Below are 18,973 nucleotides of genomic sequence, written 5' to 3'. Positions count from 1 at the left end.
GGTCATGAAGATTTAGACCTATGGTTTTCTTCTCGTATTGCTGTTTTGCTTGAATTTATTTTAGAGAATGCGTTTCCATTTCTGGGTGATTCGCTTTTATTTTTGTTTCTGATTTTACTGCTCCATGCTTAGAGAAAGAGGTTTGTACAACTTTTTCCTTTTAAAGTCACCGCTGAGGTTTGCTTTGTTGTGAAAGGTACGGTCAACATTTCAATGACTTCACCGCTGCTTGAAAGCAAGGTGTGTTATTTTCGCGCTGCGGTTTTGCTCTCGCGTTCTGTATGTATAAAGCAAACATACTCTTCATTTCTATCGCCTTCTTCTTGTCTGCTTGATGTTCCCATCCTGTGTGTGATTCTGTCAAAATTCCTTATGTTTGCAACGCCTTTTCTTTTAAATGCTCCGGTGCTGCTTAATGCACCTGTGGGTTCCCCCCAGGCCTCGCTCACCCTCTCCACTTGTACCTCCCCCCATCTTCTTTCTCTTCTCCGCTTGTTGTCCCTTCATGGCCTCTGCGCCTGTTTTGGGGAGGCTGTGTTTTCTCTCATTTTCTTGCAGATGCCAGACAATTGCCTCACTTGTCTCTCCGTCACACTAAATCCCTTGGAAGAAGCTGCTTCTCCTGGATCTTCAGAATAATTTTACTGTTCATTTATTCTGGAAGGTTTTTTCCATGAGCCCAATTTCTTGGTGTTTTCTGTCTCCTTGTTCTTGAGCAAGGAGATAGCTAGTGTCTGCCAAAACACCCAATGTGTGAATTGTCCCCTTAGGTTGGTTTGTAAGGCTTTCAGCTGCAAGTAACAATAAATCTCCATCCAGCTGGTGTTTAACTAAAAAGGATTTTTAAAAAGATTTTATTTATTTATTGAGAGAGAAGGAACAGGGGGAGAGGCAGCGGGAGAGGGAGAGAATCCCAGGCAGATTCCGTGCTGAGCACGGAGCTCCACACGGGGCTTGATCTCATGACCTGAGCCAAAATCGAGAGTTAGACACTTAACTGACTGAGCCACCCAGGCGCCCCCTAAAAATGCTTTCTTAGCTTACCTAGTGGTGGAGGTAGAGCTCCCTTCAGCAGCTCCTCAGGGTCCTCAAGGACCCAGGTTCTTTCTCTCTTTCTGCTGTGCCATCCTTATCACATTCGGCTGGCTCCCTGGGTGGCCAAGTTGGATGCAACAGCTCCAGACATCACATCCTTACCATCCAGAGCAGAAAAGCACCTCTTTCTTCCTTGTAGGTACCATTTTAAGAGCAAGGAACCTTTCCCAGAATCCATCCTCCCCTTCGCTGATTGCTCCTTATGTTGGCCAGAACTGGCTTACGAGCCCGGCCCCATCATTGGCACAGGAAATGAGCGCGCACCGATATCTCAGAACAATCAGAACTAACGTGAGTCACGTGGCGGGGAGACAGTACACCCTGAATCAAAAGCTGGGCTCCGTAGGCAAGGAAGGGGGACGTGGCCGTTGAACGGTTTTCCAGTAGCGCCTGCTGTGCTCTTGGTCCCGCTTGGGCGCTGGCCGAACTTCATCACTGATCTGCTGTGGGAGAGCAGGTGGGCTCGGTGTCCAGCTCCATTCTCAGGATTTATCAGGCTTTCATCTAACGTATCTCTGTGGGGTTGAAGCTTCTCCTACCTCTGTATCCTGGCCACCTGATGCTTTCAGCAAATGTAGTCCCAAAAATTGACATTCCTAGCCTCTTCCTATCTGTGCTATCTGTATCTGCAAGGGGCTTCTTCTCGGATGCTTCCTCACCCTTCTTCCCCCTGAACCCATGTCTTTTCTGTGAGCTACCATCTCCAAGTGGACGCCCCCCCCCCTCCCAGGGGATAGGGAAGAACACTTTCCCTCCAGGGCAACAGGCAGGAGACTGATGGCTAAGCACCGTCCACTTGACAAAGACCCTGCCTTTTTTAAGGGTCAGACAGTGGGAGGAGGGATCAAAGATCTTTCAAGTTATTTTTAGGATGGGAGGCAGGGTCACTCTGTGGGCAGCGTAGCCTGGGGGTTCACTACAATTGCACTTTTCAGTCTAGTTCCACCGGTGTTCTCCTAGGTGGAGATATGCCACGGTCCTCCTCCCGCATTCTGGCAATCGGCTGTCAAGACTAGGGCATGGCGATGTTCTGGGTTTTCAACTCTTTCTGTACCTTTATGTTTTAATTAGAATTTGGGAGAGACTGGAGGTGGGGGCTGCTCAATGGTGACCATTTAAAACTAGAAGCCGTATTCATGTGCCATCCACCCTGTCTCCACCTCTTGGCCCGTTGCCACCTGGTATCTGCTTCCCCCAAACCCCTGAAGCCACCAGGACCCTCCACATTGTTAAAGCCAGAGGGCACTGTGAATCGTGGTCTTACCCTGTCTCTTCTCAGCGTGTGACACTGCCAACCATGGGCACCTCTTGTTGGTACGCCTGTGTGGCATGCTTGCTCCTTGTCGGGTAGTGCGCTGAGCTCTTCATATACACGACATCATAGAATTCTCACAGCCAGCTAATGAGGTCATCATTCTTCCCCTTCTACACGCGAGGAAACAGAGGCCATGGACCAAGAGCTCATAACCGAAAGAGTCAAGAAGGAACCCTTAAATGCTCTCTCCCCTGGGCTTCTGTGATCTCATTTGCTCCTGGTTTTCCCACTCCCTCTCTGGCTCCTCATTTTTGAGCTCCTCATCCTTTACCTGCCTCTTAAATGCTGGTTTCCTAAAAGCTTTTCTTTCTCTTTCTCCGCATCCTCTGGGGCAGCTTCATCCCGTCACCCTCCGCTGGCTCTTGGATCTCCAGCTCATTCCCAGATCCTTTTGTGAGCTCCGAAACCAGCTGCCTGTCCGGTGTCTTCTCTTGGAAACCCCTCAGCTCAACACACCTAAAGTGAGGCCTCCCAGTAACTTGGTGGTCCCTGCCTCAGATCAGGCATTGTTACCTTTTTTTAAATTCAGTACTGTTCAGTCAACGTTATCTAGACTAGTGATTCTCAAAGTTGTCTGCACATTGGAATCACCGAGAAGATTAAAAAAAGAAAAAGATACTAATCCCTGAGTCTCTCTCTACAAAGATGATTTAATTGTTTTGGGTTGTGTGACCTGGGCATGCATCTATCTATCTATCTATCTATCTATCTATCTATCTATCATTTATATATATTTTTGGTGCGGAAAGAAATATATAAAATTTACCAACTTAACCATTTTTAAGTGTATAGTATGCAGTGGTGTTAACTATATGCACATCCTTGTACAACAGACCTCTGAACTCTTTCAGAACTCATGCTGTGTGCCCTCTGAACAAAAACTGCTCTTCGCCCTCTTCTCTCCCCCATTCTACCTTCCGTTTCTAAGCTTGATTACTTTAGGTGCCTCATGTAAGTGCATCATGCAGTATTTGTCTTTTGGTGACTGCCTTATTTCACTTGGCATCACGTCCTCCAAGTTCATTCATGTCATACCTGTGATAGGATTCCTCCCCCCCTTTTTTTTTCCTGAATGATATTCCATTGTATGTCTATATCACATTTTCTTTTTTTCTCGTTTTATTGAGATATAATTGACACGACGCTTGTGTAAGTTTAAGGCGTACAATGTGATGATTTGTTATATGTATGTATTGTAGAACGATTACCACGATACGGTGAGTTAACACATCCGTCACCTCCGGAGTTACCTTTTGTGTGTGTGTGCGTGCGTGTGTGATGGGAACACTTAAGATCTCCCTTCGCAATTTTCAAGTGTACAAGACAGTGCTGTGGACTAGAGTCACCTGCTCTGCATTAGATCCCTAGAACTTGTTCATCTTCTGACTGGAAGTTTGTGCCCTTTTGACCAACATCTCCCATTTCCCCAGCTCCTAACCCTTGGCAACCAGGATCTGTTCTCTGTTTCTATGAGTTTGGTTTTTTTAGATTCCACATAGAAGTGAAATCATGCACTATTTGTCTTTGTCTTTCTTATCTCACTTAACATCATGCCCTCGAGGTTCACCCACGTTCTTGATGACGGCAGGATTCTTTGCTTTTTATGGCTGAATAGCATTCCTTTGTATATGTATCACTTTCTTTTCTTTATTCATCCGTCAACAGGTACTAAGTAATTTCCACATCTTGGCTATTGTGAATCATGCTGCAATGAACACGAGAGTGCAAATATCTCTTCAAGATAGTGACTTCATTTTCTTGGGATATATACTCAGCAGTGAGGGAGAAGCAGACTCCCACTGAGCAGGGAGCCAGACACAGGGCTCCATCCCAGGACCCTGGGATCATGACCTGAGCCGAAGGCAGACGCTTAATAGACTGAGCCACCCAGGAGCCCCTGTCTCTACCTGTTTTTAAATTGGGTTGTTTGTGGGGTTTTTTTTGTTGAGTTGTAGGAATTCTTTATATATTCTGGATATTAATCCCTTATCAGATAGGTGTTTAGCAAATATTTTCTCCCATTTCATAGGTTGCCTTTCATTTTGTTGATGGTTTCTTTTACTGTGAAGACGTTTTTAAGTTTGATGCGGTCCCATTTGTCTATTTTTGCTTTGTTTCCTGCGCTTTTGGTGTCATATCCAAGAAATCATTGCCAAATCAAGTGTCAGGAAGCTTTCCTCTATACTTTCTTTTCTTTTTTTAAATATATTTTTAGAATTTATTGCTTGAGAGGGGCGAGGGGCAAAGGGTGAGGGAGGGAGAGAGAGAATCTCAAGCAGACCCTATGGAGTGCAGAGCCTGTTGTGGGACTCGATCTCACGACCCCGAGATCAAGACCTGAGCTGAGATCGAAGAGTTGGACACAAGGGCACCTGGGTGGCTCAGTCAGTTGAGTGTCTGACTCTCGATTTCGCCTCAGGTCATGATCTCAGGCTCAGGCTCTGTGCTCAGCAAGGAGTCTGCTTGGGATTCTCTCTCTCTCCCTCCCTCCCCTCTCCCCCTCCCCCTGTGCTCTCTCTCTCACTCTCCCTCTAAAATAAATAAATAAACCTTAAAAAAAAGAGTCAGACATTTAACCGACTGACCCACCTAGGCACCCTCCTCTATATTTTCTTCCAGGAGTTTTATAGTTTCAGGTCTTACGTTTAGGTCTGTAATTTATTTTGTGTTAGACTTTGTATGTGGTAGAAGGTAAGGGTCCAGCTTCATTCTTTTGCACGTGGATAATCAGTTTTCCCAGCACTGTGTGTTGCAAAGTCTGTCCTTTCCCCATTGTGTTGGCTTGGCACCCTTGTCAAAAATCATTCGATGGGACGCCTGGGTGGCATAGCGGTTAAGCGTCTGCCTTCGGCTCAGGGCGTGATCCCTGCGTTATGGGATCGAGCCCCACATCAGGCTCCTCCGCTATGAGCCTGCTTCTTCCTCTCCCACTCCCCCTGCTTGTGTTCCCTCTCTCGCTGGCTGTCTCTATCTCTGTAGAATAAATAATAAAATAAAATCGTAAAAAAAAAAATCATTCGAATGTATATGTGAGGGTTTATTTCTGGGCTCTCTGTTCTGCTCAGTTGGTCTGTATTTCGGTCTTTATACCAGTACCAGACTGTTCTGACCATGTGGCTTTGTAATGTTTTTCAAGTCAAAAGTTGTGAGGTCTCTATCCTTGTTTTTCTTTTTCAAAATCGTATAGCTGTTCATGGTCCTTTGATTTTCCATATGCATTTTAGAATTTCTTTTCTATTTCTGTAAAAAGTATCTTTGGGATTTTGATGGGACTCGAGTTGAATTCGTAGGTCACTTTGGATAGCATGGACATTGTAACAATATTAAGTGTTCCGCTCCATAAACATGATGTCTTTCCATTTATTCGTGTCGTTTTCAATTTCTTTCAACAGCGTTTTCTCGTTTCTCGTTGACTTTATTGCTAAGTGTTTTGTTCTTTTTGCTGCAGTTGTAAATGGGACTGTTTTCTTCATTTCCTGTTCGGATTGTCCATTGTTAGTGTGTGGAAACACGACTGATTTTTGCATGTTGACTTTGTATCCTGCAACCTTGCTGTTTTCATTTACTAGTTCTAAGGCTGTTTTGTGGAATTTTTAGGATTTTCTACGTATAAGATTATGTCACCTGTGGACTGAAAAAATTTTACTTCTTTCTTTCCAATCTCAATGCCTTGTATTTCTTTCTCTTGCCTAGGCTCTCTGGCTAGGACTTCGGTACTATGTTAGATAGAAGGGGCAAGCGTGGACATCCTTGCTTTGGTCCTGATCTTCAAGGGAAGGCTTTCAGTTTCCCACCTTTGAGCATGTTTGCTGCGGATTTTCATATATGGTCTTTATTATGATGAGGTAGTTTCCTGCGGTCCCTAGTGCGTCCAGCGTATTGCCTCTTGACCAGACCGATAGAATAGCTAAATAGGTTGTTTTCCTGCCTCCTATGCTTTTTAATGTTTCCAAACCACAGAAAGTGTAGGAAGAACCTGGGGAATTAGAACCAGCCACCGCTAAGGCAGCTGGAGTGCAGGGGGTGGGCAAGCAGCAGGTGGTTGGCCCTGCCCCCCCCCGCAGAGACGGGGGAAGCTGAGAGCTGTGGGGTGAGAGCGGCATCCCTTCCCGCTGGTCCCTGGACTCCACCTCAGGCCCCGCCCCTCAGGAGGCTCTGCCCCGCCCCCACCTGGCCCCGCCCCCACTCCCTGCATGGCCCGCCCTGCCAGTCCCCACGCCGGCCCTGCCCCACGATGGGATCCGGTGGAGAACCCCGCGTTATTTACTTTCAGCGCCCTGGGAGGAGGATGAGATCCGCAGGGACCGAGTGGAGCCCCAGAGTGTGTCCCTGTCGTGGCGGGAGCCCATCCCTGTCGGAGCTCCGGGGGCTAACGGCACCGAGTATGAGATCCGATACTACGAGAAGGTGAGGGGGCGGGGGTCTCGGCAGGACCTCGGGTGGCGCTGGGGAGCTGTGGTCTGTCTCCACGCAGCTGCTTCCTTTTCTACCTTCTCGCGGCGAAAGTCCTTCTTACTTTCTTTGTGAGCAAATCCACCGGCCTCCTAAGGCCTGAGTTTCTTGCTGTCCCCATCACTCCATGCATGGACCCCACCTCTGTCCCCCGCCCTCGGCTCCTCACCAGTCATCAGCTCCCTTGTCACCATTTCTGCCTGGTGTTTACAGTTGACTAAGGGCTGATCCAGATCTTCCTGGCTAGATCCCGTACATACAATCTGCAACCCTTTTTAAGAAAAAGAATGCAGAAATACCCTATTGTTTCAAAATTTGCAAAACTGTCTGACCCAGGTCAGCTGGTCCCCTGGCACTTGGCCAGGCGCTGGTGAATGTTTAACACCCTGCTCTCCCTACAGCCGGTGAATGGACGTATGAATTATTATTACAGCTCTACTGATAGACACATGTGTAATTCATCATTGACAAGCGAGAAGAAAAGACACACAGTCTTTATCGTAAACACCGTCGAGCCGATTGATCCTTACAGGATGCTTTTGCCAACTTTTGCTGACTTCTTGTATCTGTCGTCAATCTATGGTTGCAGCTCAACCTCGACTTGACAGATGGAGATGTATCCCAACCCGCTATCTCTTTTCCCCGTAAATTCATCGTCTTTAAATGTGATACGTGATCTACTGTTAAAGTGTTTCTCACCTTGGTGCAAATTTTACTCATTCAAGCGAAACCTTGCTTTCATCTTCAGCACATAATGTGTCCGAACTTCACCCCTTAGTGACTCGAGGGACTTCCTGGCTGAATCAGACACTAGTTTTCGAATACTGGAAGTCTCCTGAGAGCTGTGAGTCGGGGGAATAGGGAGTGAACACCAAGGAGGAGGGACTCCTGAGTCACTGCTGGGCGATCTAGGGGATGGGATGCCACCCACAGGGGATAAGCGATGTTCAGGTCCCTGGTACATCCAGGTGGGCTTGGGGGTCTGCAGCTCAAGGGAGAGGCCTGTTCTGGAAAAAGAGAGGTGGGGCCTTTCAGCATAGGGCTGGGAAGCTGAATGAAGCCAGGGGCCGGAAGAGAAGGCCAAGAAGGACAGTGAGCGTGAGAAGAGCGGCTGAGACAGAGCTCTGAGGAGCTCTGAGGTTTAGGCGACAGCAGAGGAGGACACTGGGAAGGAGCTGGGCATGTCGTCACTGCTCACGGAGGGCTCACTGAACTGACGTCGGGGAATCAGGGCAGAGTAGACAGAGTCCCGAAGAAGTGGAGCTGGGTGGGGGCTCCAGGCCGTAAGGGGTATGAATTTGCAGGGAACCGAAACCCTTGAAAGGAGGAGCCTGTACAAAACGGGCTCCGTTCGTAAGGTTTCAGGGGCATCAGGGAAGCCAGGGGCCACGAGTCCTGGAGGCACGGTGCTCCTCGCCGGCTTCCTCAGGGCACCTGACGGCTGGCCAGGTTGGCAGCCTTGCCTCTTCGCCCCACCCCGCCCCTACCCTGCCGGTCTCAGAGGTTCCACCCGGCAGCCGCTGTCCTCAGGGTCTTTCCCTGCGTATCAGATACCTGGAAGGGAGATTCTGATTGGCCAGTTCAGGTCAGAGTCTGCTCCCTTCCTGAATACTGTGAGGAAGACCTGGGCCGCATGATAATGAGGGGCTGTGGGCGTGCAGGGGCTCTAATAAGGTGGAGGGGGTGGGCAGAGACAAACGATGGCCGCATCCCCAGAATACACCATTAACAGACGTGCTGGGGGCAGTATGATACAGAGAAGAAGTGCGGGCCCCGAAGGAATCAAGCTGGTGTCGTTCTGACCCTTCCTTGATGTGACTGTCACCTATGAAAGAAGAGAGAAGTGCTAGCGAGCACTGTAGGCAGCCAGGCCTCTGAAGAGTCCAGCATAGCACCTCACTCCATGACAGCTGCCCCTGTCCCCACCATCCAGTGGGGGCCTCGGGCGAGTCTCTCCACCCCTCTGTGCCCGATTCCTTGGCTGTGATTTCGTGCCTTGCAGGACATTGTGAAAACCAGATGACAAAGAGAAGGAAAAGCTTTGAGAGCCGACAGGGACTGGGTGGGTGTCCGGGCTGTCTCTCATTCCTCTGAGGCATTCCCAGCTCACCCTCTGGACCGCTGCGCCCTGATGTCCGTCCCTAAGAAGGGGATCTAGCGTCTTCTCTAACGTTTCTCTTACTGTTCTCAGCCACAAGTTCCGCTGAGTGTAGGTGGGAACTTGGGTGCAGAGAGGGGTTGGAGAGCCTGTGGAAGAAGCCTGCGGAGCCCTCCCTAGACTGTCAGAGTCAGGTTCTCCCACCCGGTCCATGCTCGCCTCAGGACACTTCTCCACCCCCCTACTCCTTGCCCCCGTCATTCTCCAACGAGCGCGGGTCTGGCCCTGGCTCTGGGCCTCACTTCTTGGTCCTTCCTCAGGGTCAGAGTGAGGAGACTTACTCCACGGTGAAGACAGGGGCACCTGCGGTCACTGTCACCAACCTGAAGCCGGCTACCCGCTACGTCTTTCAGATCCGGGCGGCTTCCCCGGGACCCTCCTGGGAGACCCAGAGCTTCAATCCCTCCATTGAAGTACAGACCCCAGGGGAGGGTAAGTGATGCGTGTGGGGGGGGGGGCTAGGGTGGGGAGACCAACTGGGAAGGGGGTGTTATCCGTGCAATTAAGGGAGCCTGCAGAACAGTTTAATTACAACCTAAATAATTCATGAATTTGGAATCCACCGACGAGGGCCTATTCAGTGACATGAATTAAATGGGGGGCCTTGTCCTGGGGGAGCTCACAGGGGAGGGGCTCACGAACAGCTATAAGCCACGTCTCAGCTGGCGTCTCCCAGCCTCCCAGGACCTCCTGTGTCTTGTAGAAACATCCTGTGCCCTCTCCAAGATTCTTGCTATTTTTCTTGGGAAGAGTTTTAATCTCATGGTCACTTCTTGCTCCGGCGGCTAGATTCTTTCCCATTCTGCTTCTTTCTCTCTGCCGTGATACGGACTCAAACGTGGGATGCCGTCCCTTTCCCCACTCGGTCTTAGAATGAGAAGCACACTTCACTGAAGGCTGGGGACACAAAAGGGTCTCACTGCAGCAATAAACTAAACAAAACATAGCGAGAGTTGTGCCTGTTCAGTGGGGGGATTGTATGGTCTGGGAACCATTTCTCCAATATAGCTGTTATCAAGACAGAACAACACAACAAAACAAAAGCCCAACGTCAGATACCTTGATTCTGAACCGGCTCTGGCTTCTCCCCCGTGGTATTATGCTACCCGCTTCCTCCCTTCACCTCCCTCCCCTGGTTCCTCTTCTCCGCACCCACCCCCAAATTCCCTTTCATGATGAGAGATGAGGAGCTTAGCTGTGGCTTTGGTGGTTTTGCCTGCTGCTAACCCTGCCCTCAGGGTCTCACCTCTATCTACCCCGAGCAGTTCACGAAAGTATTTTCCTGGACAAAGGCAATTCCCCCTAAGAGGCATTCTGACACCAGCTGTCAAGATAATAATTCTTTCCAACCTGCTACATGAGTCTAATCCAAGATAGGAAAAGCTCTGAGCCCAAAGGGAGGTGGAGATAAAATGTTGAGGGAGTTTGGGTTCTGGGGAGAGAGACAGCACTTCTTGCTCGAACGCCTGTCTGTGCCAGACCTCGGCCAGGTACTGGCAGGAGGAGATTAGAGCTCTGTCTTGAAAGCTGGGGAGCGTGTGAATGTGTGGAGATGGGCAGGGAAGGCTTTGGGGCTGGACGAATCCATCCGCACAAAGGCTCACAGGTTTGGCCGGAGTGAGTGTGGTGGGGGCGGGAGCTGGGGGCTGTTAGCTGAAATGGGCCGATGATTTCCATTCAGTTGGTGCTCCTCGGTGAGTAGACCCTGCTCGGACCCCCGGCCTCCTTTGCCGTGGCCCAGGCTCTGGGAGAATAGGTCTCCCAGTCTGCAGAGCACTTTTTCCAGTGAGCTGTGACCTTAACTCGGGAGCACGATGAAGGACACCCCTTTAGCCCCGTATCAGCTACCCACTGCTGTGTAACAAACTACCCCAACGCGAGTAGCTGCAAACAGCCAGCATTTGTTCTCTCATGATTTTTGTGGGTCAGGCATCTGGGTGCAGCTTAACTCGGTGCTGCGGGCTCGGGGTCCCTCACGGCTGTGGTCGTCTCAAGGCTCAGGTTCTCGCTGGCTCTTTGTGGAGACATGCAGTTCTCCGCCCCTTGGGCTTCTCCCTAGAGCTCCTCATCACACGGCAACCTGATTCTTGCAGGGACTGCGAGTGAGATAGAGAGAGAGAGTGCCGAAGACAAGCCACAGTCCCTTGTCACCTCATCTTGGAGGTGACATCCCATCCCTTTGGCTGTATTATCTTCATTAGAAACAAGTCACTGTGTCAAACCCACTCTCAAGGGGACTGAATACCAGGAGGTGGGGAATCCAGGGGGCACATCTTGGAGGCCACCTGCCACAACTGTCCTATTTCTGTGTCCACACGGACACCTCATTTCAGACAGTTCTTGGCAACTCCACCCACCTCTGCCCCAGCCAGACCCTGGATCCTGTCCCCACCTCTGGAACCATGGGCTCTAAAATCCCCTCATTGACCTTGGCCTTCTTGGCCTCTAACTCTCTCTTCCTCCTCTGTCCCTTGTCACTTGACTGTGACATTCTCCTAACAGCCCTGGGGATCCAACCTCCTCTCACAGGCTGTGAGCCCCTCCTGGGCCCATAGCACCTCAGCCAGGAGAAATGCTCCCAGCCGTGTTGGCCCTCACTTCCTGGACACTGCGCTGCACCTGCCCTGCTTGTCCCAGAGCCTGGAGCCCGGAGCTGGCCTGAGTCATGTGTCCCACGCCTCATCTAATCTCAACTGAGTCTCCAGGGCTGTGCGGCATCTCCCCCATTCTTTTTTTTTTTTTTTAAGATTTTATTTATTTGACAGAGATAGAAACAGCCAGCGAGAGAGGGAACACAAGCAGGGGGAGTGGGAGAGGAAGAAGCAGGCTCATAGCGGAGGAGCCTGATGTGGGGCTTGATCCCATAACGCCGGGATCATGCCCTGAGCTGAAGGCAGACGCTTAACGACTGAGCCACCCAGGCGCCCCATTCTTGATAGTTTTCCCAAACATCTTCCCCTCTCCCAGGCACCTCCTGTCCATCCCCGCTTCCGACCCAGCAGATACCTTTGTCCCTTTCCCCTGAGGCAGGAACTCCATCCATTGCTGTCTGGCTCCCTGTCACCCTCAGGATGAAGTCCCTCCTCCTTGGCCTGGCTTGCCAGGCCCTTTAGGTGCTGTCTCCTCCCCCCCACCCCCGTTCCCTTTTTCCTCCCACCGTCCAGCTTCACATCTGGCCCCTCTCGGCCCCCACGCGGTCTGTTTCCCCAGCCCCACCAGATGGCTTGCCATTTTCCAGACCCAGCCTGTGCGCCCAAGCAGCACCAAAATCTTTCCGATCTCCCAGGCCTGGTGCAGATGCCGCCCCTCTCCTGCGAAGCCTTCCTTACTGGCTTTAGGAAGGAATGAGCGTGTCTCTGCTCAGCTCTCTGTTTCTGTTTTCATTCTACACTTGGGAATTTGGTTTCCGTCTCTGCGGCTGGTCGGTACACTCCTCCAGGGCAGGGATTCTGGCTCATTCATCGCTGTCTTCTAAGTGCTGGTGCTAGCCAGTCACGAATGTTGGATGGAGGGATGGATGGAGGGAGGGATGGCTAGATGGGGTTGGGAGCTTGGGGTCCTCTAGACCCCTCTCTTGGGGAAATCATTCACAGTAGAGACTTTTGGAATCAGGTTCAAATCTTAGGTTCACCATTTATGAGTCGTGGGACCGTGGGCAAATTGCACAACTTTTCTCAATGTCAGTCTCCTCGGCTATGAAGTGGAGACACCACCACTTTACTGGCTGGTTGTGACAATGACACAGGGTCATTTAGTGAAGGCACGTGGTACAGGATCTTGAATGGAGTAAGTGTGCATGAAATGTTACCTTCCTGTAATTGCCGGCGGACGGTCTGGACGGGGCCGGGGAGCTCAGGAGAGAGGCCATTCCCCCTGCAGAGCTATGTTAAGTTAGGGCCCATCCGAAAGGTGGAAAGGGAGGCCCAGGCCTGCCTGTCTGGACCCCAGGGGCCTCTCCTGCAGAGCTGGACTGCAGTGGCGGTGCCGGCCCGGGAGAGGAGGGGAAGCTCCGGGCGCCACTGTGGTCCCTCTGCTGTGGGGGCGGGGCAGGAGTCTCCACTGGGGCTGCCCCAGGAGCCTGGCCTTCTGCCTGCCTCAACCTCCTGGTTTACCCCCAGCTGCCTCAGGGTCCAGGGACCACAACCCTGCAGTCGTCGTCACCGTGGTGACCGTCTCAGCCCTCCTCGTCCTGGGCTCTGTGATGAGCGTGCTGGCCATGTGGAGGAGGTAGGTGGCTGGTCCCCGCCTGGCTGACTCCTGGTGGGTCGCGTCCCTGTGCACACTCACGTGTGCTCACGGCCCCTCTCTCTGTACCTGCACGGGCACACATGCGGATTTGCGCAGGCAAGCCCAGTGCTGTGTAGATGCCGGCAGGGCCGGCGCGGCCCCTCCCCCCGCCTGCTGCTCCTGCAGCAGCCAGCCCTGCCGCTTGCTCTGCCGCTCCGGGATGAAGGGGATTTAGCTCCTTAACTCATTAAATGTCAGAAGGCATCACTGAGGATGGAATCAAGCTCCGGCTGCTCCAGTGTGATTAGGATTCTCTGGAGGCGCTCCGAGGCCCCCAGCCCCTTCCCGCAAGGGATCTTGAGGCCCTTGAACACAGGCAAAGGGAAGAAAGGCAGAAATTGTGTGTGGGAAGGGGGAGGACAGGGAGGGGAACTCATTCACCAGAACTCCCCTCCCCTTCTCCCAGCAGGAGGAAGCTTGCGGGAGAGTGGGCAGAGAAAGGGGATGGGAGGAGGAGGAAGGGTGTGGAGCTTGAGTTTGGTTCAGAGAAGATCCCAGTCCTTTTGCACGCAGCAGAAACCTACCACCATGTGTTTTCGCCTTCTCCCCAGGGCCGCCCTCTGCTGCACGCGGAGGTACCGGTCTGGGGCTGAGGTCAGCAGACTTGAAGGGTGGAAAGTCTGCATGTGATGGGCTGGGGCGGGGGGAACAGAGGAGAGCGATGGCTGCTGGGGGGGGGGGCGCATCCCAGCACATCTCCGCATCCTTGAACTGCCTGTCGGCAGGAGGGACCATGAGCATTCGCAGGGCACTGTTTGCTTGGCCTTGAATGAAGCCCTGAAAGTGACTGAGGAGGGGAGAGCCTTGACTTGGGGGTCTGGGAGCCCCTGTGCCTGAGCCAGGACAGTCAGGAGGCAGGACAGGAGTAGTGAGCTCCTTTCTGGGGCTTAGACACCCATGTTGGTCCTGTTGGGAAAGCAGGAATGGACAGAAGCTGAGAGCCTCTTGTCCTGGCTGGGGCTCAGAGAGGCAGGCAGAGGAACCGGGAGAGAGGGGTATGAAGAGCGCCCCTCTGAGCAGGGGCTGTGCAGGACAGGAGTAGCTACCCAGGAGCACCTCGGAGACAGAGGCACTAGGGCAGGCAGAGTAAGTGGGGAGTCGGTCTCAAAACCTGCTCAAAATCCAATGGCATGGAAACGGGGAGAATCTGCCGGTCAGGTGCCGATGGCATGTCCAGCCAGCCTCACAGGCTGGCCTCTCTCTGCGTCTCTGCAGTACTACTGACCTCTGCAGGGTCTCCTCCCCTCCGCTTCCCCTCCCCACCCCATCCTGGCTCATCCCACTTCTCACCAGAGGGTGTTGTCCTGTGGAAGCTTCTCGGTTTCTCTGCCACTCCTCCATCCACTTGGCCTTGTCCTCTTCCTCTCCAGCCACCTTTCCTGGATGTTCCCCTCGTCCATGGAAGTCCTGTCGCCACTCTGGCTGACCTCAGGGGCCCTTGGATAACCTGTTGCACCCCTTGGCTCCTCGGTTCTTTGACTTCCTCATTCCCAAGGACCTTCTCTTCCGTTTCACCTCTGCCTCCCTCTCCCATATCCTGCCATGGACCTGGCCATCACCGCAGACACTCTGTCCAGCTCTTCCACTTACGCCCCGCAGGAGCCCTGTCCTTACAGCTTGCCCCCTCGGCCACATCTGTTGCACCTGCTCCTTCACGGCATCATTGCCCCCCCCATGGGTCCTCATCCCCAAGTCTGCACACCTGCCTGTCTCTGCACCCATCCTCTCCCTCCCTCTGCTCTAGACGAGGTGCCTTCCTCCTAGTCCTTCCTGCTGTGTTCCGAACCCCGCCCCTTCTCACCATCTCAGGAACCCTACTAGTTCTAATGTCCCCCTCGGCCCCAGGTAACCGCTGACCTTTAGTGAGTGCGTAGTAAGCTCTGTGCAACCGCGCTGTATCGGGCGGGGCTGTCTTTATCCCGATTTCATTAAAGAGAAATCTGAGCCCACCCAGTCCTGCAGCTATGAAGCCAGTCCCTGCGTGAGGTTCCAGAGCCCGTGCTGCTCACCACCATCATGACCACTTCACCCCCTTTCCCATCCGTGGGGAACGTCCCCTTCACTGCTTCCACGCCATCTCTCTCCCCTGCCCCACTCTTTCTTTCCTGCCTTCCTGTGATACGGCCACCCCCGATTTCCCTTCTGTTTCCCTTTGACTTGGCTGGCGGTTCTTTCGTGACCTCCTCCCTGGCCTCTTTCTCCTCTACCCGGTCTCTAAATGTCGGGGTCCTCAGACTTGTCCACAGCCCCACTTCCCAGGCTCTGGCCTCTTCCCCGGACCATGCTCACAGCTCCCGCACTTGTATTTCCAGCGCAGACCTCTCCTCCACCCCCCACCCCCATTCATTTCTAACTCCCCACTCCGCGCCCCTCCCTGCTTACCCCGTGGGCTCTGCAGACTTCCACCGGCTCAGCGCCAGCTTTTCCTCTCCCCGGGCTGCTAAATGGCATCGCCACCAACGGCTGGGCAATGCAGAACCCCGGAAGTTGTTCCCGCCTTGTCCCCGCTCCTTTATGCCTTAGCAGTCTCAGAGCCCTGTGGCCCCGTCACCTAAATGTCCCTTGAGTCCTCTCGCTTTTCTCCAGGTCCATGCTCCCCCTGTAGCCCGAGCGGCCACGGAGCCACCGCGCGCTCCCGCGGGGGCAACAACCGGGTTGAGTCCTGACGCTCACCTGCTCAGCAGCCCCGGGGCTCTCCTCTGGGCCAGCAGGGCCCTGCCTCGGGCCCCTAATGCCAGTCGGGGGCTCTGTTGGTAGTGACGCAGTCCTTCGGCCCAGGGCCACCTCTGCCTCAGGAAACGACCCTTGCTGGCCTGGGAAGGCTCAGGCCCATCTGCTATGTGTGCCCTTCTCCTCTGCTTGGACCTGTGAGTGGGCTTGCAATGCACGCTCCGTGCTTGTTTTCCTGGCCAGACCGAGGCTGCCCCTGACAGCAGGGGCCTCCTGATTTGCTCACCTGTAAGGCAGGCGGGCAGCTTGGGTTCGAAGTCAGGGGTATGGATCTGGGTGCCTCTGGAGTTGCAAGAATGTGCGTTGTGGCTCAGAGTGAAAATAATTAGTAATGTGGGTGGGGATGAGGGGTTAGGTCTGGGGCTAGGGTTATGTGTCGGCTGTGGGGAGGGGCTTTCAAAGCAGCGCAAGAAGGTCCCTCCCCTAGGGCACAGGTCTTAGTGGTTTTGAAGGGATAAGGAGCTCCGGCGCTGGGTCTAGTGGGAGGGGAGGCCGTGGCTGCCTAGCTCAAAGAATGACTCCACACCTCCCCAGGCCCTGCCCCTATGGCAAAGGAGGTCAGGACGCCCACGACGAGGAGGAGCTGTATTTCCACTGTGAGTTGTCGCCGGGCCCCTCCTTAACCCTCTTCCACACTGCCCTTCATAACTCCCCCAGCCTGGGCCCCGGAACCCCTTCCTCTGGCCCATCTCTGTCTCTCCCTGCATTCTAGTCAAAGTCCCGACACGCCGCACATTCTTAGACCCCCAGAGCTGCGGGGACCCGCTGCAGGCTGTTCATCTGTTTGCCAAGGAGCTGGATGCGAAAACCGTCACACTGGAGAAAAGCCTTGGAGCAGGCAAGCTGGGCACCCAGGAAGCCTTGTCCGTCCCAAGAGCCCCCTACTTCCCCCACCCACCTCTGCCCCCCAGGCCTTCCCCCATTTCTGGAAGCCCTGCCTTCACCCCAGTCCCGGCCTGCCGGGGAGGCCCCAGCTCCACACCAAACGGGACCTCTACCCACCAGGTTCCAGGGAGGGGGATGGCAGAGGGGTCTGTGGTCCTGCCTTCGTACCCTCTCCCCGTCCCCATGGTCACTGAGACCGCCCCACACCAGCCCTTTGCTGGCTGGCCTCTGCAGACTGCCCCTGGCGGCAGTGTCTTCCCAGGCCTTCATGGGGGGTGGGGAGGAGCATTCATAAACTTGGGGACCAGACACACCAGAGTTCTAGTCCTGCCTCTACCGCTGAGCAGCTGTGTACCCAAGGGCATGTGCCTCTTGCTCTGAACTCGTTCCTTGTCTGTAAAATGGGCACGATCGCTGCCTCATGGGGAGTGAGGTGGGGACTGCGAAGCCCACGTCACACTGAGGGTTCTCAGTTTACCGTGATTTGAACTCAGGAGCCCTGAGCCCTAGGCCAGGAACAGCCTGTGACCCAGAAGCTGCTTTCTCCACTGCTCACCCTGCCTGGGTTGGCCAGGGGGTGACCTCCAGGGGACTGTCTGAGGTGCCCTCTCCTCACAGGGCGGTTCGGGGAGCTGTCCTTCGGCTGCCTGCAGCTCCCGGGCCGCCAGGAGCTCCCCGTGGCCGTGCACACATTGAGGGATGGCTGCTCCGACTCTCAGAGGCTCAGCTTCCTGGCTGAGGCCCTCACGCTGGGCCAGTTCGACCACAGCCACGTCGTGAGGCTAGAAGGTGTCGTCACCCGAGGTAGGGCTGCATGTTCCGCAAGTATGGGGGTGGAAACAGGGTGGGAGGTGGGGAGCTCTTAGGCCTCCAGCCCCTTCCTCCAGCCGTGGGAGGGAGCCCCTGAGTGGCCCAGTATGGGGAGAAGGCCTCAGCTTTTCCTTCACTGACTCAGGGAGGCCCTTCCGACCTTGAATGACCTTTTTGACCTGTAGTGACACTGTCAGGGGTGGGTCGCTGGGACCTTGGGTGATCTTTCTTAGCAGACTTATTGCAGCTCCTAGACCTTGGCCTTTGTCCTCCTCCAGATGCCCCCTCTTTTGTTCTTTGGCATGGAGGGTCCTGGGCCTTGCAGGAGGGTGGCTGGGCTGGGGAAAGTTGTTTCTGCCGTCCTGGCCCAGGCTGGGGTCCGGGGGCGGGGGGGGGGCATGTGTTCATGCAGAGGGGAGCAAGCAACTTAGCGTGTGTGTCCCCCATCCCGGGCACAGGCAGCACCTTGATGATTGTCACTGAGTACATGAGCCACGGGGCCCTGGACGGCTTCCTGCGGGTGAGTGGCCTGCGTCCCAGGGGTACCGCTGACCCTGTTAGTCTTTGTCCCTCACTCTTCTCTTTGGTGGGACTTGCACTTGCCATCATTCCCTAAAAAGGAGCCCACTGGCCAGGCCCACCTGGTGGGTCCCGGGGCAAACCCAGAGAGGGCCAGGTGACTTCCCTGGGGTCCCACAGCCCCAGGGAACCGCATGTTCTTCCCACAGCGGCATGAAGGCCAGCTGGCGGCCGGGCAGCTGTTGGGGCTGCTGCCCGGGCTGGCGTCAGCCATGAAGTATCTATCGGAAATGGGCTACGTTCACCGGGGCCTGGCAGCCCGCCGCGTGCTGGTCAGCAGTGGCCTTATCTGCAAGATCTCTGGCTTTGGGCGGGGCCCCCGGGACCGAGCAGAGGCTGTCTACACCACCATGGTGAGGATTCCCTTCTCCCAGGCACGCCGGCCCATCAGACCGCACTTGTCCGTCCCAAGACCCCCTACTTCCCCCACCCACCTCTGCCCCCCAGGCCTTCCCCCATTTCTGGAAGCCCTGCCTTCACCCCAGTCCCGGGGGTCCCCATCCCCCACTTTCGCCCACTTCCCTGCCGTGTCAGGGCCACACTCCCTACAGCCCCGCCCCTACCCCCCCACTTGGCCCCAAATAAATGCCGGTGTGGGCGTCATTATGTGCCTTCCCCAGACGTGCAGCTGGGAGGATGGCAGGTGGGGCTGGATCTGGGGC

The 18,973-nt window shown here is 54.1% G+C and overlaps 1 protein-coding gene across 1 annotated transcript in view; it reads left to right on the top strand.

Moving 5' to 3' along the window:
- Window positions 1-18,973, top strand: part of EPHA10 (EPH receptor A10) — a 38,919-nt gene that overhangs the window by 16,143 nt on the left and 3,803 nt on the right. The window contains exons 6-13 of the mRNA XM_026516629.3: window positions 6,684-6,817; window positions 9,281-9,452; window positions 13,139-13,247; window positions 16,572-16,633; window positions 16,750-16,875; window positions 17,541-17,726; window positions 18,191-18,252; window positions 18,461-18,664. Coding sequence (XP_026372414.2) covers window positions 6,684-6,817; window positions 9,281-9,452; window positions 13,139-13,247; window positions 16,572-16,633; window positions 16,750-16,875; window positions 17,541-17,726; window positions 18,191-18,252; window positions 18,461-18,664 — 1,055 coding nt within the window. The remainder of the gene's footprint in view (window positions 1-6,683; window positions 6,818-9,280; window positions 9,453-13,138; window positions 13,248-16,571; window positions 16,634-16,749; window positions 16,876-17,540; window positions 17,727-18,190; window positions 18,253-18,460; window positions 18,665-18,973) is intronic.

The sequence above is a fragment of the Ursus arctos genome, unplaced genomic scaffold (assembly GCF_023065955.2).
Source record: "Ursus arctos isolate Adak ecotype North America unplaced genomic scaffold, UrsArc2.0 scaffold_32, whole genome shotgun sequence".
NCBI lineage: Eukaryota > Metazoa > Chordata > Mammalia > Carnivora > Ursidae > Ursus > Ursus arctos.
Note: the sequence above shows the minus strand (reverse complement) of the source record. Positions and strands in the feature narration are given on the sequence as shown.